General features: G+C 35.7%; 4 protein-coding genes across 8 annotated transcripts; 2 read left to right on the top strand and 2 right to left on the bottom strand.

The window, feature by feature from the left end:
- Positions 1–475: 475 nt before the first annotated feature.
- On the top strand, positions 476–4796 carry LOC109172558. 4 transcript variants are annotated; one of them, XM_019321731.1, is made up of 8 exons: positions 476–627; positions 997–1258; positions 1491–1684; positions 1777–2018; positions 2157–2388; positions 3356–4123; positions 4294–4380; positions 4469–4796. In XM_019321731.1, exons 2-8 carry the CDS (start codon positions 1036–1038, stop codon positions 4547–4549), a joined length of 1827 nt encoding a protein of 608 aa, XP_019177276.1. In that variant the 5' UTR covers positions 476–627; positions 997–1035; the 3' UTR covers positions 4550–4796. The 4 variants fall into 4 exon arrangements, with proteins under 4 accessions (XP_019177276.1, XP_019177278.1, XP_019177279.1 ...); XM_019321733.1 differs by having other exon boundaries at positions 918–1258; positions 1551–1684; XM_019321734.1 differs by having other exon boundaries at positions 918–1258; positions 2157–2241.
- A 93-nt stretch (positions 4797–4889) lies between these two features.
- LOC109172559 (probable serine/threonine-protein kinase At1g54610) lies at positions 4890–10022 on the top strand. The gene is made up of 7 exons (XM_019321735.1): positions 4890–5635; positions 6431–6718; positions 7512–7829; positions 7926–8147; positions 8243–8334; positions 9149–9257; positions 9567–10022. The coding sequence occupies exons 1-7, from the start codon at positions 5237–5239 to the stop codon at positions 9915–9917; spliced, it is 1779 nt and encodes a 592-aa protein (XP_019177280.1). The 5' UTR covers positions 4890–5236; the 3' UTR covers positions 9918–10022.
- A 1235-nt stretch (positions 10023–11257) lies between these two features.
- Positions 11258–18025, bottom strand: LOC109172557 (crossover junction endonuclease EME1B-like). The gene is made up of 13 exons (XM_019321729.1): positions 17607–18025; positions 17024–17155; positions 16217–16372; positions 16044–16114; positions 14882–15109; positions 14639–14792; positions 14427–14536; positions 13508–13683; positions 12912–12975; positions 12689–12807; positions 12333–12422; positions 11897–12011; positions 11258–11747 (listed from the first exon to the last, which is right to left on the bottom strand). Exons 1-13 carry the CDS (start codon positions 17935–17937, stop codon positions 11568–11570), a joined length of 1926 nt encoding a protein of 641 aa, XP_019177274.1. The 5' UTR covers positions 17938–18025; the 3' UTR covers positions 11258–11567.
- A 2651-nt stretch (positions 18026–20676) lies between these two features.
- Positions 20677–24022, bottom strand: LOC109172552 (ethylene-responsive transcription factor ABR1-like). Of its 2 annotated transcripts, XM_019321726.1 has the most exons (3): positions 23525–24022; positions 20757–21365; positions 20677–20692 (listed from the first exon to the last, which is right to left on the bottom strand). In XM_019321726.1, exons 1-2 carry the CDS (start codon positions 23871–23873, stop codon positions 20803–20805), a joined length of 912 nt encoding a protein of 303 aa, XP_019177271.1. In that variant the 5' UTR covers positions 23874–24022; the 3' UTR covers positions 20677–20692; positions 20757–20802. The 2 variants fall into 2 exon arrangements, with proteins under 2 accessions (XP_019177271.1, XP_019177270.1); XM_019321725.1 differs by lacking the exon at positions 20677–20692 and having other exon boundaries at positions 20713–21365.
- Positions 24023–24478: the final 456 nt, after the last annotated feature.

Genomic DNA, 24478 nt, shown 5'->3' with positions numbered 1-24478 from the left:
TTTGTCAAAAAATTGTAATTTAATTTTCTTTTTATAAATAAAATTGAAATATTGAAATTTGATTTTTTAGAAAAACGGTAATAGTGTTTCTTCGATGATTACATAAGCAACTTAGGACTTTTGTCGAATTGGGAGAAAATATTTTCACTAAGTTTACAAGTTTTATTAAGGAATTTACTTCTTTATCCTTGAAATTATCTTTGTCAACACACCACTAGCGTCAAGTACTAAACGTGCCACTTTGCTCATAACTGAGAGACTAAACTCGAATACGACCATAACTTAAGGATTAAGTCGAAACTTGGTTATAACTCAGGAATTGATGCAATTTTTTATTCTTTTTTAAAGGAATTTACAGAGTTTCTATTACAAGCCGTAAGGTGCACGCAAGTGTTGGTGGACGCAGAAGGATCGCTTGTATAAATTGAGAGTCCGAATTTGATTTTGGGTTCAAATAAAAATCTTTGGCGCCGACTCTCTCACTAAAAATAAATCATTCCCGCTCTCATTTCAGCCGTTTTCTCTCTCTCTCTCTCTCTCTCTCTCTCTCTCTCTCTCTGACCGCGTAGCTCTCTGCGTTCCTTGAAGGGCACCGGCGAAAGCATCGTTTGCTTCCTGTATCGTACGGTACGTTAAGAATTACTTCAGGCTTCTTCTCTCGCATCGATTTTTGTATTTAATTTTCGTGCTCTTTTACTGTTCTTCTTCAGAAATCGATGATAATTAGATTATTCATTGATAACGTACGAACCGATGAATCCTGGATTTGAGTTGATTTTACCGAAGGCTGAAGTTGATTGATAGAATTTACGTTATTATATTTCTGTTTCTGATGGATATATGGAATTTATTTGTTTTGTTCTGAAGAAAACATGCCTAGAACTACTTAATTTTGGGATTGTTTTATGTATCTGCAGTGTTAGTGCCGTGGCGATCTTGGATTCTTGTTTCGTTTTTTTTTTTTTGAGAGTGATTGGAATAAATTGCGTGATTTAGTGAGGCTCTGTATTTCTCTTGCAACGCATTTGAGCTGCAATGATATCTAGTAGACCTCAGACAAGAAGAGAAGTAGGCGCTGTTGAAGATGAGGATGAGAAGAGAGGTGCTGCACTGGAGAAAGCTCTGAGTTCTTCATCAAAATATGCTAGGCATCAGAAAAGAAAGAAAAAAGGCACTCCTGAAGAGAACGAGGAAGAAACGTGTGTAGTAGCAAAGAAAGTTACAGTTAGGACTAGGAGGCGGGATCAGAAATCAGAAGGTTAGGTTGGATTGATGTTTTTTACTATGTTTCTTTTTTTCTTTTTCTTTTAAAAAATATTTACAAATGGGGCTTGTTGCTGGAAGTAACTACTTTGATTTTGTGAATGCTGACACCTCTGTATCCAATTTTTCTTCTCTAGCGTGCTCTTTAAAGAGTTACTTAAATGAATTGGCTCTTGTTGAAATTTCTGTTAATTGTGCACTTAGATATGCTTGCTCTTTTTCCCTAGGGAAAAGTGAACCTATTTTGCCCAGAAAAGATTTGAATGTTCTTCCTTCTGGCACTTCAGAGCTATTTGGTGGGAATATTACTGAAGGAAGAGACTGTTGCTATGAATTGGAGCTTCAACAACTTCAACCTTCTGAAAAGATTAAACTGCAACTCTTTCCAATAAATGAAAGTACTCGCTTGAGATTGGAAAAAGTAAGATAAGTAACATTGAGCATGAGCATACATGATAGGTTCCAACTTTATCTGGACAAGGAAGTTTATAGATTTATCTTTTATTTATACAGGATGGGTACAATCCATTTTTGGAACTCACTTTAAGTGCTAAGAAGAGGATATGGTCCGTGATCAAGCATATAAACACAAAGTGGGGCAATGAAAATGGCAAGTGGGGGAAGGCCTTGCTTTTCCCCTATGATGTTAATTTGGAGAAATTAGCTTCCTACAGAAGATGGAGTATGGAAGATACTGAAATTTCTGCAAGAGAAGTTTATATGTCTGTAAATAGTCCTGCTGTTTTTCGCCTAAGGTCTGAGGTTCATTTGCTCTCAGTTTTAACTTTTAACTCATAAGCTTCTCCAATCTTAGCTCCTCATTTAGTCTCAATTTGTTTTTTTTTTATTATTATTATTTATTTTTTTGTTTTTTTTTTTTTTTTTATTTTTAGGTATGGCTGGTTTTTGGATCATCAATTGGAGGGCTTCAAAATGCCTCTTTTGTCTACTCATTCTGACTCTAGAAGGCAATCTGAGGTCAGCAGCCAAGCTTTAGATATCCAAGTTAACCAAATGAAGGAGACTAAAATAGAAAATAAATATTTTGAAAAAATTAAGTCTACTAATGAAGCTTCAGATGTTGTAAAAGAGCAGATGCCTTCAGTTGAACAAGTTGAATGTGTGGTAAGCATTTGCAGCTTCTTAGATAGGTTACTTGTTTGCTTGCTATAGTTATGGGGTCTCCCTTTTTCTCTTTCACTGCTGAATTACATGACCTCATCTTATAGTACACTTCAGAGTTCCTGATCCTCTGGCTAATAGGTTAAAAACTTGATTGGTAGGGAGTCTAGCAATGTTTAAAGGATGGTATGCAATACACTGTAGGTAGTAAACTACTTGATCTATTTACGGTTTATTTTTGTGTCTGATTGCATTTAGAATTTGAGTTTTCTCTGTAAATTTGGCTTTAGTGCTGGTCAGGATTGGACTTTGGTCAGAAGAGGTAGGAGCATGGTTGTTGCAAACAAAGGAATTCCTGCCTTATTCTCAAACATATTTTTTGCAGTCCACAAACATGTCCTTTTTATTCATTTTAGTGTCTTGCTCAAAAGAATTGAAACGTGCTAAGATGCAGTTTAATAACCCTTATGCAAACACAATGTTCATTCTGAAAGAGGGGGGAGTTTATGAAGTGTAATTTATTCTTCAGCATGTAAAACAAGATTTCTTGAATTTCATAGCCCAAAACATCACCATGAGCAAGATATGCTCCTTTCAGTTTTGTTTCTCAAAGGTAAATTTAGCTGGTGCATTGTTTGCTTTAGAAGTTTGTGGAACCTGTATTAGCAATTTTCACTGTTTAAAGAAATTTCCTCAATATTTTCTTTGCTCAACATTGAGTTATAATGATCTTTAACTCTTTCAAATAAAAACACAGATGAATTTGTAAAAGGTTCTACCTGTTTAATTGCTATGTAATCAAATATCTAAATGCCTCCCTTGAACTGCTTCATTCAATTTTAGATTTGTTGTCTCCCTAATTTGGCTTCTGATTCCTTTTGAATTCTGTTTAGTTTTGGTGCCCAAAAGTGGTTGAGATATATTTAGGCTTTTTATTGACTTAAATATGTGCTTATTTTTCCTATTACAGGGTAATCAACTGAAAGCTGATGGTATCTATGAACCTTTAGTGCCATGGGAAGATAACTTGACGAACTTAAGCATTGGGGGGCTACTTTCAGAAGTATCTCTGCTGGGTAAGATCATCAAAAGTGACACTGAATCAGCAAGTCAAATGCAGCCATTTCTGGCAGTTTCTGACTTTAGTGTTGGAGGTTTGCTTTCTGAAGTATCTTTGCAAGGCAAGATGAATAGTGGTGGTTTGAACTCGGTGAAGGAATTGGACAGGCAGCCACTTAAATTAGTCTCAGGTGTAGACACAGGGTGCTTGCTGTCACAAGCAACTTTGCAGGGTGAGATTCATGATTACATTCCACCTACACAAGAATTTGAAATGCCGAGAACAATGGCAGGCAACAATGCTCAGCAACAGTTTTCTTGGGTTGACAGTCTAACTGCCTTGAGCATTGGAGGCTTGCTTTCTGAGGCATCAATGCAGGGAATGATAAATAACGTGAATCCAAATTTAAGTGGGAACAAATCAAGCTTGCCACAATCTTCATCAACTGCTGCCTCACTTGGTGCTTTTGTTGCTACTCAATTAAATTCACATCTTCCTGACTCAAAACTACAATTGGATGAACCATGCACATCTTTCTTCGATGCTGAAGAGACGTGCCATGCGTTTCCTGTAAGGAAAGTTTCTCCTTTGAGTGGAATGGCCGTGACTGCTAGTGAAGCAGGCAGTTCCATGGAATGTCAGGAAGGTGTGCGTTTGACATCTGAAGCTACAGCTCAGGTTTTCCCTCTCTCCTCTTCCCTTGGTGCATTTCCATTTATTAAAATTTTATTCAGCATCTTAATTCTGATTCTGATGGTCACTGAAAACCACCCATCTCTTAATAATGCTGCTGTGTTCATTGTTTCCTGCAATTAAGGGCTTATAATAGTATCCAATTATGATCACAGGATCAATCCAAGACAAAGTTGTTGCCTCGTTCACAAGGGATTGTTGATGAAGACAGCTGCAACCTCGCACTAAAAGGGATCAAATGGGTATGTTTGGTTGCCTTTAAAAAACAGTTCCTACTAACCAAGCAGTTAGACTAAATGCATTTCTTTTCTTTGGAATTGTGGCATGCAGAATGACTCTCTTGGACCATTTGATCTAGGACAACCTGTCTGGTCGCCGCTCACAGTTGGCGACAGCCATTTGGTTAAGTAGTGATTGTCGGATCTATATCCTCGGTATGTACGTAATCGTTAACATATCAGCAAGAATTTTGGAGAAATAAATGCACCACCGAAGGGGTATTATTCCGTACCGTTGAAAACAGAGTTTTTTTACATTCTCAAGTACACAGCCACTTCCCTGGGAATACACTGTTTTGGGATATGGAATGAACAAACGCGACATTTATTAATACTCTAAACTGTCCATATGAATAATAAACATGGAAATTTATAGTGTATTACGGAATTATATTCTCTTTTAAATTTGTGACTAGACGAAAGTTATATATCTTTATCTTGTTGGAATATTGGGTATATTCATAAAACTAGTACTTATATCCATATTATCTGCAATGCAAAAAGCTTCCAGTCATTAACGCCAAAGCTTTCCTTGTGAAAACTGACAGAAGCATTGAAATTGGATACCGAATATCTTCATTTCCGCCACCCCTTAACCCCATGCGGCGGAGATGGCAGAGCACCAGCACACCAAAAGCCGGCCGCTGGGGACAATGACCTGCCCTGTCTGCCCTTTATTATGCATTCCATACCGTACCCGTTTCCTCCCCGTACCATTTTAACGTCCAGTGTTAACTGTTCATCAGGTTGATGGGTCAAACAATATGCCGGGGCTCGGGCTCGGGCTCGCCGCCGTGAAGCAGGGCATCATATTTCATATATGGGCTGCGTTCAGGGCAAGGAAACGCCGTCGAGGGGGCTTGAGAGTTTGAAGCAAGAATATGGGTACCGCCCTAATCGGAGAGATAACGTGAATAGGGTTTCAAGGCAAGAAGGGGATGGGATAAAAAATAATGTGAATGGTAGGGAGAGAAGGGTTCATGTGAGTAGTAGAGATGTTGATGTTCAAAGAGGGATAAAGAACAACAACAATAATAATAATAGTAAAAATAAAAGCAATCACAATAACATTAGTGTTCAACAAAGGTTTCCGTCTAGAAAAATTGGAGGAGATGAATTGGTGGATGGGTGGCCAAAATGGCTTGTTGACAACATTCCTAAAGATGTTTTGGATGGTTTGCAACCAAAGAGTGCAGATTCTTATGATAAGCTTTCCAAGGTTAGTCTCCACTCCATTTTCTTTATATATATATATATATAGGGGTGCGGCCTCACGGTTGGTCCGGAGAGAACTGAGAACCATCTCGTGTGCGCCACGTGTCCTTTGGTACATGTAAATGTGTTATATGTGGTAGTTGGTGCACCTATGCAAATAAAAACTGTAGGTAAAATCACTTACACTTACAAGTGCATCTACTTTCACCTACAAGTGTATGTAATTTTGTCTTGTTAACATTCATTGATCTGGTGCACCTATTTTCATAAGTGCATGCAATTTTGTTTTGTTAACATTTATTGATTTGGTGCACCTACTTTCACCTAGGTGCACCTACTTATAACTATATGTGCACTTAGATCTAGACACGTGACGCGCTGAATGGTTCCTAGTTCTCTTCTGGACTGATAGTTCGCACCTGAAAGCGATCCCCTCTCTCTCTCTCTCTCTCTATATATATATATATATATATATATATATATATATATATATATATATATATATTTTGCTGGTTCTGGAGTGTTTTGTTTTAACTATAAATTTAATATAATAATGAAATTACATATTTATATTGTAGATATTATATGTTCAACTCTACTAACATCAATTCATTTGAATTCAAATGCTAGCTATTAGCCCTTATTTAGGAGAATTTATTACTTTATTCACTAAAATTTAAACCCAAAATTTCCCTCATGGAGAACTAAATTCGAGATTATAAGATATTTTAAAGTTTAATTCCATGTATCCTTTATGATCCTAAACATGAATATGAATGTGGAGTTGATGAAATTGCAGGTAGGGCAGGGAACATACAGCAATGTATATAAAGCTAGAGATAGGAATAGTGGGAAAATTGTTGCCCTGAAGAAGGTGAGGTTTGATACATCAGAGCCAGAGAGCGTGAAGTTCATGGCAAGAGAGATCATAATACTGCAGAAGCTGAACCACCCCAACATTATAAAGCTGGAAGGGGTTGCCACTTCAAGAATGCAGTATAGTCTCTACTTGGTTTTTGATTTCATGCCTTCTGACTTGTCAACAATCATCACTCGCCCTGATGCTGCACCCCTCACTGAACCACAGGTCACTTTATCTCCTCTTCTATCTGCACACATATCAAAACCTTTCAACTTTCCAGTGCCCTTTAGCCCTGTTATGATAAGAGCATCCGCATCAGTTAGGAAGATTTGGAAAAGAATATAAGAGTGATTAGGAAAGAGAAAATATGAGAGAAGAGAAAAAAAATAAAACAAATTTGATTTTAAAAAAAAAAAGTCAGCCACATTCCGCCCAGCGGGCGCAAGCGCCCCAGCTGGGCACGGAATGTGGCTGAAACGCAAGTTCATGCGTTTTTTCTTCCATCATGTGGGCTCCACACACTAACAATAACCCAAAGCTTGCAATAAACATTACAGATTCTCTCTCCTCACTCTCTCTCATCCATGTGACATTTATTTTCTTAAAACCCGTGAAATATGCATAGATGTGGATGTCTAATAAGCGATATAGTTTAAACAAAATGGATAAGATATAGGCCGTAAATGGCTATTAGCTATTTGATGATTGGGTTAATTAGAGGGTATAACTAATTGATAACATTAACTGATTGTAGAAATGTGTTTGGTAAATTAGCTGATAGTTGTTTGATATAATTTCTTTTATCAAATAGCTAATTGAAAAAGTTATTTTGAGCAGCTTTTTAAATTTTAATATTTTGGAGTTACAAAAAGTTAATTAACCATATACTTATACTGATTTTTTAACCAAATTAAAAAATTTAATATTGGTCAAATAAGTTAAAATTAACCTAATTCTACCAAATAGGGCTATAGTATTGTCCAGACTTATAACTCATCTGTTTTTTCATAGTTTGCAGGTGAAGTGTTACATGCAGCAACTGCTCTCAGGGCTGCAGCATTGCCATGAGAGGGGAATACTTCACAGAGACATCAAAGGATCCAACTTGCTGATAGACAAAGATGGGCGTCTCAAAATTGCAGATTTTGGGCTTGCTAATTTTTTCCAATCCAAATCGAACAAGCCTCTCACCACCAGAGTTGTCACGCTATGGTATAGGGCGCCGGAGTTGCTGTTGGGCGCCACCGATTACGGCGTAGGGATTGACCTTTGGAGCGCCGGATGCCTTCTCGCCGAGATGTTCCATGGCCGCCCCATCATGCCCGGTAGGAATGAGGTAACCTCTTTTTTTTTTACTAAATTCAAATTTATCTACTCCGTAATATATTTGTAAAATGATTTTAATTATTGAATAAAATTGTGGTAAAAATAGATAGAGCAACTACACAAGATATTCAAGCTATGCGGATCTCCCCCGGAGGATTACTGGAAGAAGGCGAAGCTGCCGGCGACCTTCAGACCGCCGCAGCCGTACAAGCCTTCTTTCCACGTGGCGTTACCTGATTTGCCTGAGTCTTCGTACGGCCTCTTGTCTAAACTCCTCTGCATTGAACCCGCTTACCGTGGCTCTGCTGCCTCCGCTCTGCAAAATCAAGTCAGTTTTTTTTTTTCTTCTTAATTTCTAATTATTTATAATTAATTGCTAAATAACAATTTATATATATATATTTTTGCAAAAAAAAAAAAAAGTTCTTCCGAACGAGTCCGTTAGCTTGTGATCTTTCTGGGTTGCCCGCCATCAAGGTTGATGTGGATGTGATCAACTCTTATGATCGAAGAAGGTATTTATTGCATCTCATTTCTTCATTTTTCGAAGGGAAAATGGCACTTTTTTTTCCCCCTGAATTATTGAAGTGGCTGTTTTTCCCCCTGAAATGTTAAATGGACATATTTACCCTTAAAATAAATATTTCATTTATTTTTTTTCTCCAACAAATTATGACCATAATTTGGTTCAAACCAAACAAACACTATAGCAACCAAACTGAAATATTCCAATTATAATTTAGAATCGAAATCCAATATTTAGAGTTTATTAAAATCGTGAACCGGAACGGACGGTTCATGTTCCGAACTGAAAAAATAAAATACATTTATTGTTGAATTTAGACTATTTTAAAATAAAAAATAAAATTTTAAAATAAAGACGGTTCAAAATCGCGAACCGGATCCGGAACCGCCGGTTCACGGTTCAAGATTCAATTTTTTTGATACATAATTTTAATAAATTGACATCTAAATATTGGGTTCTAGATCTGAATCATAACCGGAAACTTTTAATTCAATTGCTTTAGTGTCCGGTTCAGTTCAAACCGAATCGTGGTCATCCCTACGTACACGCAATAATTTGTTGGAGAAGTAAAATAAATAAATGTTTACTTTAAGGGTAGAAATGTCAATTTAATATATCAGGCGGAAAAAACACCACTTTTTAAATAATTGAGAGGGCTAATGTGCTTACCTAAATAATTGAGGGGAAAAAAGTGCTATAAGTATATAACTTAGGGGGAAAAAGTGTCATTTTCCCTTTTTAGAAATCATATACTCCGTATTATTTTTAGAAAAATAAAATAAAATTTTTTAAAAAACTTACAGGAGCAAGATATCAAGAACGAAACAGTCTCGCAGAAGCCGTGAAAAGAGGGAGAGAAGAAGACCATCTGTTACAGACCTTGTTAAGGAAGAGAATACTTCTTCCAAAGAGGTAAAATCTCACATTCTCAGTTTCTCACGCTTTATTTTATTAACAAAATCAAATCAAATCAAATCTAGAATTATGTTTAAAGATTTTTTTTAAAGGTTTCTTTTTAAAAATATGTTTAGATATTTTACCCCACTCAAATTAGATCCTTAAATTTTAATTCTTCTATATTTAGTCTCTTGTTCAATTTTTCGACCAACCTAAATCGAAGAGGTATGGACCAAAAGTACAAATTTACAAACAACATGCAAATTTACAAACAGTTTGCGTGCATAATAAGTGCACTTCACCTGCTAACGCTTTGGTGCTCAGGAAAATCAAGGAGACTCAAGCATGCAGAGCCAAGAACTGGGGCACAGTGCAAGCAGCAGTGCCTCTTCGATAAGCATGAAACGCAGCGGCAGAAAAAGAGAGAGTCCTCCATCGCCGCCGCTGCCTGGTTTCAAATTGCGGAGCTACGAGCAGTCGTCGAGGACTGAGGCGCATCCCAATGCCCTGAAGAACATCAAGAACTACCCGATCTTGCTTGCTTCCATTACTGAGGCTGCCAAGCATTATGAAGAGAATAGGCTGGGTTTGAACCGCAGATCCATCTCCGTCGATTTCAGAAACAATGATCTTGATAACATCTCTAAGTTCTTTGGCATGGAAGATCATCATTGACATTAAACCACTTTATGCTCTGTCAATTCTTACTCTCCTACCATGTATACAAATGTTTAGTACGGAGTAATTAATAAGAGCAACCTCATTAAGTTTGGATTTTTTGATTTTTTTTTCAGACCATAGGAGGGAGAAAGTGAAAGAAAAAAGAAAAAGAAAAAGAAATTTGTCAGAAAAGAAAAATTAGATAAATAAAGAATTATGCGGGTGCGTGATTGGGCGTATTTGGTGCACGTAATAGAATAAGTTTAGTTTAATTTTAAATTTTTGGGTAGACTGATCTCTATCAATCGACGGGAGATACCCAAATTTCTCTCTTCTATACTCTAAACTACAAGACAAGTTTCAGCCTTTATTAAAGCGTACCACTTGAGGAAAAAAAGAAAACTGAAAAACAAGCTAAATACGCACCCAATAGGCGTGATTCTTGCGCTTCACGCGTAGATTAAATGACTTTGTTTTTCCTTTTCTCTCACCCGCCAAGCCCCACAAAAACAAAAATTTGCAAGACAACAAAACAAACAAAAACCACTCCATATTTGTTAAAAGCCAACCCTTGAGCTTTTTACTATTTCAAAAATCATGAAAAAATTCCTATTGGGATGCTCTTATAAAAACATATTTGGGTTATTTTCCTAATTATAAAAAAAATACGAGTTAATACCCAAAATCGTCCTCGATTATAGTGGTTTTTCTCAATTTCGTCCTAAACGACTTTGGTGACCTAATATCGTCCCAGACTTTTGTGTTTCGCTCAATTTAGTCCTCCATTTGTTATTCCGTCAAATTGGTGTTAAATAAAGGGACAATTCAAATTGTCAATATTGATCTTTCTTTACTTTCAACTTGTAAAGTGCGAAATTTCTCTTTCTTGTATGAATTACACCCAGAATTACTCCCGAACATGCAAATTAAATTTTATATTCGCAGTTTTAGGAGTAATTCTGGAAGTAATTCGTAAAAAAAAAAAGGGATTTCGCACTTCACATGTCTATGAGTAAAGAGATGCCAATATTAAAATTACTGAATTGTCTATTTATTTAACATCAAATGGACAGAATAACAAATGAGGGACTAAATTGAGCAAAAACACAAAAGTCTGGGACTAAATTGAGCGAAACACAAAAGTCTGGGACGATATTAGGTCACCAAAGTCGTTTAGGACGAAATTGAGAAAAACCACTATAGTCGAGGATGATTTTGGGTATTAACTCAAAAAAATACATTCTTTAAAATAAACTAATAGACAATTAAAATTTATGCATAATTTAAAGAATTTTTTTTTTTACAAATACACACTTAGGTCTCGCCTATTTTCCATTTCTGTGCTATCTAGTCCAAAACAAAAAGCTAAATATATTCATCACAATTTCAATGTTCAAATCTCTACCTAGTCTGGTACATCAGCAAAAATAGTAAAATACTAGTGCCAACCTTGAGGCAGACTGGGTGCAACATGGTACACTAATCATAGACACCAAAAAGGCAAAAACTGTTATATGAGGTGAACTGGTTGGTCCTATATATATGCAATATGTTAGACTGATCATATACATACCTACAAATTTACAACAATTTAGTTCTCTTATTAAAAGTCTCGCATGTATGTCACTAAACTACGAGGTCTCGAGCAACAATTCCAGTTTAAAGTCAGACCGAGGGTTGGCCAAAGAAATCAGCTCCACATTCAATGTCATCAGTTGTGATGCCTCCAGATTGAGCCATTAGTATTCTGTACACTCTCTTAGAACAAATATCTCCTAATCTTCTAGTGTCGCCTAGCAAACCTTCTATTCTAAGATCTGAAAGCAGAAACTCCTTTTCATGTACCTGAATATTTGTTTAAGCATATCAAGCAATTACTCCTTTTCGTGGAAGAAATACGAGACGTTAAAAGTGTCAATGTGCTGTCAGTCTTATGGATCATTTGATCATTTTAGGGAAAAAAATATGTAAATAGAGTACACTTTGATGCTTACTGATTTATTTGAGTCCATGTATACACTGAGGAGAGATTTCATTGTTGGATATTTCTTCCATATGGCAATGGCGAATCGAGGTTGTACCTTAGGAATAGCCACCAATGCTTTCAACCTGCATGAAAAGAGCAACCATTGTATGCATATTGTCATCATTAAATGATCACAAAATCACGAAAACTTCATCTTAACTCTTTAAATCTGTAACTCGACCCCCACCTAAGACTATGCAACTCTTTTAATGTAACATTGTGATTAAGAAATGATGACAGACGTAAGGTAAGAGCAGTTATGGAAAGCATGACGATATGACAAAACTCTGCATAATTCTTTGCTTGAGGGTTCTGTTCAAATGGGATTACGTTGGTATTTGGTAGACAATCTAAACTTCAATGAAGGCTACTTGACATTTGGTGTCTATGCAGAAAGTACTCACCATGGGCTCTTCTTTATCATATTCTTGTCAACACAATCCTTGGGAACAAGGGACCCGTTTGCATTTACTGATAGTCTAGATAACTTCTTTCTGAAACAAAAAGATAATTAAAAAGAAAAACAAAATTTTAGAAGCATGTTTGATAAGAATTGGGGCAAAGATATTAAAATCTCTGTTGGGGGTTTTGGGGGGTGGGGGATTCCTAAGGAAACAGTTTCTCCAAAGAATCATGAAAAAGCATTATGTTTCAGGTGATAGTGCAAAAACAAAGTTTGATTCATAGGCTCATAGCATATTTAAGGCTTAGATAATTTCAAAAATATAAATATAGCATATTCCTCGCTAAAATAAAGTACCTGTATTGGCAAGATGCAAGACTACTTGTTAAACCTACAATATGTTCTGCTACTTCTGCTTCATCAATGCACTGCCTTGAATGTACACCAACAAACTGAGTGGTTAAGTTTGCCAAAACCTGAAACAAAAAGTCAAAGTTATAGAAAGTACAGTAGAACATCAAGTTATAATCACAATCATAAAATATTTCTGATACATGCATGCAATTATGGCTTTCCCAACCTCCTCAATAGGTGGGCGTTTCCAACTAGTTTTGTTGCTGGGATCCTTGTATTGTGCCTGCTCTCTATTACAGCAGTAAAGAAATTGTCAGATTCATTGAGTTCAGATATTTTCAAATAAAAGGTAGTTTGCACAATAAGTTGATTACATAAACACCAAATGGTAAATAAAGAGTTACTTTCTTAATCCATCAGCAGATAGAAAGGGATATATATAGTGATAGGTATATGACCTGACACCAACATCCAATCTCAACCAAGCAGACAAGATACGATTGGTGTCATGGTTCAACAGTCAACAGAGGTAAGAATTGGTAGATCACAATGAAACACTCCTTTTAATAAAAGAAGAAAACCAGATATAATACACTTCAATAACTTAGGAAATGCAACCACCAATAATCATTCTTCTCAGCATACTATAATACAAAAAGCATTAAGAAGGCATATGCAATGACATGACGAAACAGATATACAAATTCACAATATATTAATGTATCAAACATGATAGAGCAATCCTAGCTTAATAACAAATACAAAAAAAGAGTTAGACAATCCTAACTACCGAAGAAGTACAAAAAGAAAGTAAATATTAACCTTTTATTAATGTAAGACATAAGCCTATTTGTGAGATAGCATAGCGTATGTAAAGGAAAAAGGCTCCGCACTTTGGAAGCATGATCCAGGAAAGATCCATTCAAGACCAGGTTGATGAACTCCTCAGCCTCATATACAAGTAACACGTACCGGATGTCGACTGGCTCAGATGCAATCTGAAGCACAAAACATAAGCTCAACAACAGTAATAAGAGTTTAACTGAAGCAAGTTTTGTGACTTGACTAGTATTTTTGGCAGAGCCTAAACAGTTTCCTGCACTTCTTTTTTTTGGTAAGATTGATAAAGTTTAATTAACTTAGGAGGTCTATTTCTTGTAAGATGTGCTCAAGATTCTTGAGTACTGACATGAAACTGGCTGCATATACTTCAATTCTATGCTTTCCTTTCTTCAGTTTCCATTCTCCCTTCTCTGTTTTTTGTTCACCAAATCTACAAGTAAACGTATTTTCTATTTTCCTTTATCCACTTTTCCAAATTGAGAATTTCTCCAGTTAGTAAAGGTATCCTAAGTTTTTTTTAGGTCCAACTCTAATCCAACACTAGCACATTATAAATATAACATCAATAAGGCAGAACTTAAAAATGGAGGCAAAAAAAACCCCATTTTCTACTCTAGAATAGAAGAAGTGGGGAAGAACTAATAACTGCCTAAATGGTACAAATCATTCAAAAGAGATACTACCCCCATGAAGAAAACAATCATGCCAACAAACATACAGTTAGACAAACAAACACATCAAGCACAATAAAATATCAATCTGGATGTACAACAATTCTCAGCCTCTATTTATGTCTAATATTTATGTACTGGTGTGTAGAACTCCACTTTTATATCCAGATGCATCTGCTCAATATAAATGAACTCAAATCTTCATCCACTATGGAGTAAAAGATTACCTCTGATAGTTGTTCTGGAATGCCCATAGTCCACAGAATAGACTTTTCAATTGGATTTGTTGTTATTCGATAAGAAAGACCTTTCTCTGCAAGTCTTGTTATTAAATGACCTGAAATGTGAAAGCAAAATCAATTAATGAGTGATTTAAAGGGTTAAAAAGTTCAATAAGGCAGACAAGACGACAAAAGAAAAATATAAGGAATGTTTTAACCTCCTATTGAACCTAGTTCCACTACTCTAGTATCAATGAGAGCCACGATGGACTTTAGTGCAAGTTTTCCCGTTTCCCACTTCTGCTTTTCTTTTTGCAGCTTTTTCATCTCTATAGCTTCAGCCTTCTGAGCAGCCTTCTGCATTTTCTCTTGCTATATCATGATTCATGAACTCACGTTAGTTCATAGACTATAGAAACTAAATCCCTCCCAAGTAAATTAGCATTAACTCAAAGACTTACTTCTTTTTGCAATTTCTTTTCTTCCTTTAAACGAAGACGTTCTTCCTTCAAAATCCTTTTTTTCTCCTTTTCTTCATCAACTTTATTTTTCCTACTTGAGTTACCTCTGGTTTTACTATTTGGTTTCAAAACCTTTTCAAAGGGCTCCAATCTCTCAATTTCTTCAGAAGGGCAATGATTTTCAAAGGGCTCCAATCTATCAATTTCTTCAGAAGGGCAACAATGGTCCTGGATATACATCACACCAATGATTCTACTACTAAGTAATCAATAAGAAAATTAAAAATTTAAAACAAAACAACTTCAAACAGCACTTTTAAGAATAATATTGACAATTACATGAAAATGCACATTTTAAAATTATCAAGTTAGCAGATTCAGAAGTCATAAGCCATAGCCTTCTCAGTTCTCTAATTTTTTCCCTTTTTGAGATAAATTATATGAGTAATGTGATATTATCTTATACTCAAGTCTCAATTTATGAGACATCGAATTAGATGATCCACCTAACTAAGGGCTTAAAATCAAAATCACACCACGTCAAGCAGAGTTCATAAGTTCAAAACCTACTTGCTACCTGTCAACAGAGAAATCTGCATGCTTAGCCCATAAGGATTAATTTAGCCACATGTGAAAGGAGTGTTGATGATAATAAGATAATAATATATCAACTTTATTTTCAGCAGTCGTAGTGGAGCACATGTATGGGATCTTCTATGATCAACCTCCTCACCCCAGGTACACTCTCTCTCTTGGTTCATGGACTATTCAAAATGTCAAATAATGACTATTTACCACAGCTATATCTCAAATAAGAAGTATTAGAGACCAAAAGTATATGCGCAATTAAATACATGGGCTAAATGGATAGAAATCAATAAAATAAAATGAAATAAAACAAAATAAAGCAGTGCATTTCAGATGTCATTTCAAATACAGTTTGTATAAGCTTGAACAGTTTTTTTTTTTTTTTTTTTTTTTTTTTTTTTTTTTTCATTTATTAGGATTCCAGAACAAGATTTCAAGGATGAGAAATATTATATGAGAGCAACAAATTTTAAAATTCACCATGCCCAAAAATTAAATTTTTTTAAGCCAATGTAACTACGCTGAAGAAGAAACAATTTTTTAACAGAACAATTTGCAAGTCAGAAGAGCATACCAAAGAAGCATCCTTTTGAAATGAAGTTGGCTGAAAACCACTAGCTGATACTTCCATAATATCAGCATTACCTGTGTGACAAAATTTTACAATTCTATTGAATGGCCTGAAAGTGAATACTAAATGACACTTTTTATTACAGAATCAGCTACAACACATAAACAGTAGCTTACCAAGAAAACATGTGGACTGAATAAATCCAGTGCTCAATTTTGATCCACATTCCATTTCAACAGCGAAACCAATGCTGTCATTCTTTTTTGGGGCAACAAACTCACTACCATCCTCAGACACATTATCAGAATCCAAACAGATCAACTGACTAGTTCCTGGCACAGAACAAAGACAAAGTAAATGAAGACATAATTGGTCAAAAGAAACACATTGCATAAGGAATATATTCAAATGAGTTTAAATTTGTACAATATTCCAGCACATAGCCTATGGATTCACTGTTAGTTTGGAAAAGAAAAAAATGCATTAAAAATAATGAACAAGAAATATCTCTTTAACTTGCATTTAATGGAGAGGTGACACTTAAGAAGCCAAACTGTGTTTCTTCCTGGTAATTTATGACTATTATAAAATAATTTCACCATTAATGTAGATATTGCATATGAAAAAAATGCCTTTCACCTGTAATGAGAGTGACAGTTTCCTTAAATTTGTTATGTTAACTACATTTAAGCTTAAGCCAGATCATGGTCACTCTCTAATTTTATATGGTTCATACTCTCTTTGATTTTTGTATCTCTCTTCTCCCAATTTGAATCGTTTTGTTCCCTCAAAAATTTTAATGCATAATTCAGAGAAAAACATGGTTAGTCTTATACTTTTGGTGCCACATTTCTACCAATCTCCTCTCCAGGCAGTATTATTGACACCAAAGGAAAAGAAAGATGCATCAAAACTGACCCAAAACAAATGAATGCAATATCACAATATTGAGATAATGAAAATAGCATCAAAACCACACTCACCCGAACATTTATGATTGTTCACAACTGAGGAAGCTAGGTCTTGTGAAACCTCAATGCCCTTGGTGCATTTAGCCATTGGAATATCGAATCTTGATTTCTCAGATATTGGAGTCTCCTCAACCACAGATGGTCCTAAATCACGGACCATAACAAGTGAATACTTTGGTTATCAGTATTTCTTAAACAACAAGCTTACATAACATAGAAAGAGCAAACAACAATTTCTAAAGAGAAGATGAGAAGCATCAGTATTACTGTAAACTTAAGACCACAGATTATGATCAGGATGAATTGTAATTAATAAATTATCAATCCCAGTTTACTTTTAGGCTTAAAATAAGCTAAATGTGGTGTATTTTCCAAAGTTAGGTTTAAGTTTGGGACCTTTTCTCTTCAGCAACTCATAATAATTTTAAAAAATAATAATAAATTCACTGATAAGTCAAAATCGAATTTCCTGTCTGACTGAAAATAACAATGACATTACTGAAAAATAATGACCGGAAACACATAACTAAAGTGTGAATATAAAATTTCCAACTTCAGATATTAAAGCAAAGAATAAAGAGAAAATGTAACTGACCTGGGGAAGTGGGGTATGAAATTGAAGAGGAGAAATTGGAGCATTTAACAATGGAGAAATCAGGTTTGGATAAGTCGGAGAAGGGGGTCTCGGGCACGTAAGAAGGAGTCGAGGTGGATGCGGCGAGGCCCAGAGAAGGTTTCCCCGGGGTTTGGTCATCATCAATGACGAAAACCGTGTGGTTCGAGTCGAGCTCCGTCCTCCGCTTCTTCAAAGTGACTGCCAATGGGGTCGAGAGGTCGATGGCGTCGCGTCGATAGCGGCCGCCGCCTGCGCCGCAGCGATCATCGTCGGAGTCGGAGAGGATGTCTACCGGGACCGGCTGAGACATCGGGAGATAAATGTGTTTTGGTGCGTTCGGTACACTTCAGTTTTTGAAATGGGGCTTTAGCGCTTTGGTTGCGCTAAGGCGGGATGCTTTCTCTTCTCTTCTCTTCTAGTGGAGTGGCAATGGCAGCCATAGCCTAATGGCCCGTTATAAAGCCCAAGTTACTTTATTAGATCTAGGGATGTTGGGCTAGCCCGCTTGGTTTAGGGCTAGTTCATTGGACTGTCGAATTTTACGGTTAGGGCTTAGTTTTTTTTTCTTTTTTGGTTAGACCACGAGGTGTGTTGAGCAGACCCTAACTGTAGCTGAGTCAGCCCAATTAAGGAGCAAAGTGCTGGCCAAATTAGTTTTTCTATACAAGAAGGGGTTCGAACTCCTAACAATTGTTATGAGGTGCAACCGCATGGTGCACACGGTTGCAAACACGTCGTTTCACTATTGTGGAGTAACGGTGTCGTTAGTGGCACCGTTTAACTCCACCAATCATTTTTTTTTTATTACACATCCATAACTTCATAACCATGCATTCACTATTGCATAACTACACATCCATTAATTTCATAACTATACATTCAGAATTGTATACTACACATCCATATAACTTCATAACTACACATCTATAACTTCATAACTACATATTCAGAATATAAAATTATAAAATTATGAACATATGTTTACGTAACTAACGAAAATCAAAAATAATTTTTTTTTAAAGTAAAATGACGCCGTTTTTGCAACCGTGTGCACCATACACACGGTTGCACAGCATAATTTGCACAGTAACCGTGTGTACCATGAATTGCCTTTTCAAGAAACATATAAGCATTCTACAAGAAACATATAAGCATTCTACTAAACACTAATAATAAACAATCATGTCTGCCATCCAAAATTCTCCCAACTGTTACAAGAAAACAAACTGATTTCATTATTTTGGTTCTTTCTTTTTGAAATTGCGGATGTGTTGTTGTTGTCAACAAGAGTTTTAGGATTGTTGCTACCATACGTCAGATCTTTCATGTTTGTTTGTATATGTGTATTGGGATTCAAGTCAAAGTTTTACTATTTCAAAATGCAACACTTGAAAACACGCTTTAGTGGAAATTGTATAAATTTGGTCCCATATGTTTACTGAATTGAAGGCTGACATTATGTGATAACAACGTAGTATACTAGATAGTATTAATTTACTGGTTTGATATTTCTTTTTAATATATAATATTTTTCCCCAAATTTTTGAGATTTTAACTTTTTTGAAGAAGAGTAATATATATATATATATATATATATATATATATATATATATATATATATATATATATATATATATATATATATATATTATTTTAGAAGAGTAATATTTTTTTAATTCCAAATTTCACAATTATTATTTCTCAAAATTGTATTTAGTGTTTCACGTTTGTTAAATGGGTGAATAAAAAGTGTAGTTTTAAATTCAAATCAACGAATAATAATATAAAAATAGGGGAAAATGACACTTTTTCCTCCTGAGTTATATATCTATAGCATTTTTCCCCCTAAATTATTGAAGTGGCTGTTTTTCCCCCTAAAATGTTAAATGGACATATTTACCCTTAAACTAAATATTTAATTTATTTTTTTCTCCAACAAATTATGACCATAATTTGGTTCAAACTAAACAAACACTATAGCAACCAAACAGAAATATTCCAATTACAATTTATAACCGAAATTCGATATTTAGAGTTTATTAAAATCGTGAACCGGAACGGACGGTTAATGTTCCGAACTGAAAAAATAAAATACATTTATTGTTGAATTTAGACTATTTTAAAATAAAAAATAAAATTTTAAAATAAAGACGGTTTAAAATCGCGAATCAGATCCGAAACCGCCGGTTCACGGTTCAAGATTCAATTTTTTTGATACATAATTTTAATAAATTGACATTTAAATATTGGGTTCTAGATCTGAATTATAACCGTAAACTATTAATTCGATTGCTTTAGTATCTGGTTCAATTCAAACCGAACCGTGGTCATCCCTATGTATACGCAATAATTTGTTGTAGTAAAATAAATAAAATGTTTACTTTAAGGGTATAAATGTCAATTTAATATATCAGGGGGGAAAAGTACCACTTTTAGAATAATTGAGGGGGCTAATGTGCTTACCTAAATAATTGAGGGAGAAAAAGTGCTATAAGTATATAACTCAGGAGTAAAAAGTACCATTTTCCCTAAAAATAGTGATAAAATACTACTCCATACTAAATAAATGGAAAAGGAATAAATGATGACACAAAATTACAATACATTCACTTTTCTCTTACGAATAACTGAAATAATTTGTCTAAGCACATTGACCATCCACTACTTTAATTGCTCTCCAAAATACAATTTAGAGTCGCTTCCTTTTAGAAAATGACTTTTAATTGCATCAAAAAAAAAAAAAAATCTTCTAAGTTTAAAAATAGTACGACTGCAAGAATGTTTAGGAGGATATAAATCACGGCAATTTAATGATTCAATAGATAAAGTCAAATGTTGATGCGCACAAAGAATCTGTTTACTTTGACATAATACCCACATTATTATTGCCGGAGTTCAAACTTTAATATCTTCTTTCAAATACTACGTACTGAATCAATGTAGTAAATTCGTGTTGGTCAAATTGCAAATATCCTATACTAGTGTTAGGATAGAGGAGAAAAACTTACAATTCATTATTTGACTTATCAGCCATAACCAAACACCCCCATAATAACACGCAAAAGCATGGTATATTTTTGACTTGATGGATTGTAATTTGTAGTATTAATTGAGGGGGCGGGCTCAAAAAATTTAAGATCATCTAGAATACTCTAGAAGAAAATGGGTGGTGAGTCTAATCCGACCAAGAAGCAGCGGGATATTCCGTTCCGCTACTCTGGCCGCCGGCGTGGCCGAAGCGAACCGGTGGCTGAGCGGAAGGGAGCATCGAGGACGAAGATTCCGACGAACATATCCGTTGTTCCAACAAACTCACGGGGAGCTGCTGAACCACAAACTCTCCGGGGCGGTTGACGACCGCCGGCGAACCGAAATTAGAATAAGGCGTCGGAGAGCGAGCGGCCGGAGACGAAACCCTAGCCGAAGAAGAAGGAGGCAACAAGCTTACATTTTCCGGGAAATTGAGCTTGGCCTTGCTGCCTCTGAACCTGAGGGCGGCTTGGTCGTAGGCTTCGGCGGCCGCCTCGGCGGTGTCGAAAGTGCTGAGCCACACTCTGGCGGATTTGTTGGGATCTCGGATTTCGGCCGCCCATCTCCCCCATGGCCGCCGTCTCACTCCTCTGTATCGTCTTCCCGGCTCGACTTGGCCGTTATGGTGTGTAGTCGTCGGAGTGTATATAAACGTCGCAGTTTCCGGTGGGCCACTACTTGTTCTTGCTATTCTACCACCACTCTTAGCTGCATAAAACAAATATATAATTACTCTACAAAACAATAAATATATATTTTTCACTAATAATTACTCTTCAATCCTTAAAAAAAAAAAATTACTCTTTAATATTTTTCTATACTAGTATTCACATTCACAATAACTTATTTCTTTTAACTCGAAAAGGTTGTCAACATCACATGTATTGACTTTTGATACATGTTTGGATAATACTCCGATCCGTAGCTTTTTATTTAATGATAACTTTTTGACTTTTATTAAAAGAAAATTGTTACTCAATACTGCTTTCGTCATCCATTTGCTATTGGTCGATTGAAAGTGAAAATGAGAGTACTTACAATAGTGCTATTATTTAAGAGTTCTGTTACATAGACTCCTAAAATTTCACTTCCTCATTTATATTCCCTGAGGTACTATAACATTGTACTATAGATATTTACTCATATATATATATATATATATATATATATATATATATATACAAACAATACCTAATACAACTTGTAGTTATATTTACACATTGGTGCTAATTTATACAGAGTAGATTATAATATATCTACATACACAAGGTTTCTTTGGGCACCGACACTGCACCTTTTGTATTACAAAATGTTGTCCTCATAATTTTCGTTCTTGACATAACACTATTTGATTGGAAACTTTAATTTTTTATTACGGTTAGTGGAGTCAACCAATTTATAAGTATTACATGATTATATATAGGTCACATTAAGTGAGTAAACTTTAAGACGATGCGTAAAAAATATTTATGTATGAGCGCGTTATGGAGATAACAAGCTCTTAGGTGTAAATGTGCCAATTGGAAAGCACACATCATGCAACACTAGAAAACACGTATGATTTTGCTCACATGGGTAGCTCAACTGGTTGTAAGGGTAAAATTTTTCACAAGATTGAGACCAATGATCGAGTCGCACCAATGACAGTGTGGGAGCAACCTTTCAAAATAAGGAGGCTCTTTGTGTGCAGTGAACAAAAGTCTAGCCTCTGTTAGTCAGTTTGTTAGCCATATTAATATTATTCTTATTATTATTATTATTGTTATATTTGACTAACTTTGTAATAGGTTAGGTTTATATGGTTTTCCTGTTAGATAGGATTATCTTACGTTAGTTGTTATAGCCTTTAACAATGTAACTCCTATCCTATTGGAATTCAATTATCAATAGTTATCTCATCTGGTATTAGATAGTCCAGGGTTACTCTCTCTCCTCTCCTCCCCGCAACAACCCCGATCACCTCCCCTAAACCACCGGCCGATCACCACCATGTTTACCAATTTGTCGGAACGTACTGTTACTGCCGACACGCCACAACTCCGATCACCTCCCCGAATTCCCTCTCGGGTGCCCACCATTTTGTCTCAATAAAACTCAACTATCGCAATTTATTATTCTGGAGAACTCAGTTAGTGCCATTTCTCCGTGGCCAGGAGCTTCTTGGCTATGTCGACGGGAGTACACTGGCATATAGGGAAGTGATCAGGTGCGATTGTACGGGTGGACTCACATTAAGCACTACACTGGCGCACTTTAAGTACACAACAGACGCACATTAAACACACAAACAAAATACATTCAGAACACAAATTCACGCACATTAATCACAAAACTCACGCATCTTAAGCACAACCCTCACGCACCTTAAGCACAAAACTTACGCACCTTAAGCACAACCCTCACGCACCTTAAACACAAAAACACACGAACCTTAAGTTTTAACAATTACTCACAATTAAGTACACACTCACGCACATTAAGCACAAAACTCATACACTTTAAAGTTTCAACAACAACTCACATCAAAGTACACACTCACACACATTAAGCACACAACTCACGCACCTTAAGTACAAAACTCACACATTAAACACTACACACTCACGCACCTTACACACAAGACTCATGCACATTAATCACCCGCACAACCGCGGGGGAAGCATTCACCGCACTAGAACATATATATATATATATATATATATATATATATATATATATATATATATATATATATATATATATATATATATATATATATATATATATATAAACTTTTAATAAATGACTAATTTGCTCACAATATATAACAAAAACATCACCACGTACCAACAATAATAATTTAAATAATAATAATAAGGCACAAGAACCTGATGATGTTCCTAGGGTGGAGGCTCCAAGTAAAGAGAAGTCGTCATGGTGGTAAGAGCTGCAAACTGAAGTTGACGACGACGATAATCCTCCACTGCCGCTGCTAGCCACGGAATCTAATAACGAACTTGTCAACGAAAGTATTCCATCAGCGCCGCCGCCGGCGGTCATGTCGTCGTCACCCGCCACGACGTGAGCCAGAGCAGACACCATCACACTCATCTCTCGTTCTCTGTTAATCCCCGCCGCCAATAATGGCGAAACCATCTCCGAATACGCCTCCCGGCCACCCTCATAAATCTCGTCGCCATCTTTGCTGCTTCTTCTGTCTCCACTTGGATTCGGCATATATTATATATACTATATTATATCTCCACTTGGATCGCCGATCGACACGTACCGATGATATATTATTGCTGCGCTCGATCGGATCTTCAGTTCGGAGGTAATACTATACGATATATATGGTAATATGGAGCAGTAAAAGCATGGAGGGATCTGAGGATCGGAGGATCTTTTAATTATATCTGGAAAAGAAAGGAAGAAGCTTAGCTTATTTATAAAGATTAGAAGTTAATTAGTTGTTGAAAACGCATGAAGAAACAGTAAGAATTGAAGTCAACGACCAATGAATATGAATGTTCATATTTACCTGATCGAGGAAGATACAAGTCCAGTACAATATTTGAAAGAAGCTAGAAATTATATTATAGAGGGTGCCGGAAGATTTGAACACATTAATAATATTCAAATCTGTTAAAATTATTATTAATAAAAATAAATTGTTTTAACAAACTGAAACTTAAACTCATGACCTTCCAGAAAAGTTATTTCATGTCATTAGACAACAAAATCATTGGCGAATGTGAACAATTTTGTTAAGTTAAAATGTAATATAATGTACAATATTTTTAACTTATGTACAAATCTATTAGCACTAAAAATGATAACAA

Source organism: Ipomoea nil, unplaced genomic scaffold (genome assembly GCF_001879475.1).
Source record: "Ipomoea nil cultivar Tokyo-kokei standard unplaced genomic scaffold, Asagao_1.1 scaffold0418, whole genome shotgun sequence".
Classification (NCBI taxonomy): Eukaryota; Viridiplantae; Streptophyta; class Magnoliopsida; order Solanales; family Convolvulaceae; genus Ipomoea; species Ipomoea nil.
The sequence above is the reverse complement of the archived record's forward strand: the minus strand, read 5'-3'. Positions and strand labels throughout refer to the sequence as shown.

Bases quoted from the DNA above. Each gene is read 5' to 3' on its own strand.
- LOC109172558 (XM_019321731.1), top strand. From the start codon at position 1,036: ATGATATCTAGTAGACCTCAGACAAGAAGAGAAGTAGGCGCTGTTGAA. The intron at 1,259-1,490 runs GTTAGGTTGGAT...CTTTTTCCCTAG, and splicing joins GCGGGATCAGAAATCAGAAG to GGAAAAGTGAACCTATTTTG. The intron at 1,685-1,776 runs GTAAGATAAGTA...TTATTTATACAG, and splicing joins CTCGCTTGAGATTGGAAAAA to GATGGGTACAATCCATTTTT.
- LOC109172559 (XM_019321735.1), top strand. From the start codon at position 5,237: ATGGGCTGCGTTCAGGGCAAGGAAACGCCGTCGAGGGGGCTTGAGAGT. The intron at 6,719-7,511 runs GTCACTTTATCT...CATAGTTTGCAG, and splicing joins CACCCCTCACTGAACCACAG to GTGAAGTGTTACATGCAGCA. The intron at 7,830-7,925 runs GTAACCTCTTTT...TGGTAAAAATAG, and splicing joins TCATGCCCGGTAGGAATGAG to ATAGAGCAACTACACAAGAT.
- LOC109172557 (XM_019321729.1), bottom strand. From the start codon at position 17,937: ATGTCTCAGCCGGTCCCGGTAGACATCCTCTCCGACTCCGACGATGAT. The intron at 17,156-17,606 runs GTCAGTTACATT...TCCGTGATTTAG, and splicing joins TTCATACCCCACTTCCCCAG to GACCATCTGTGGTTGAGGAG. The intron at 11,748-11,896 runs GTAAGCATCAAA...ACAAATATTCAG, and splicing joins ACATGGACTCAAATAAATCA to GTACATGAAAAGGAGTTTCT.
- LOC109172552 (XM_019321726.1), bottom strand. From the start codon at position 23,873: ATGCCGAATCCAAGTGGAGACAGAAGAAGCAGCAAAGATGGCGACGAG. The intron at 21,366-23,524 runs GTTCTTGTGCCT...TGTTTTATGCAG, and splicing joins CACCCTAGGAACATCATCAG to CTAAGAGTGGTGGTAGAATA.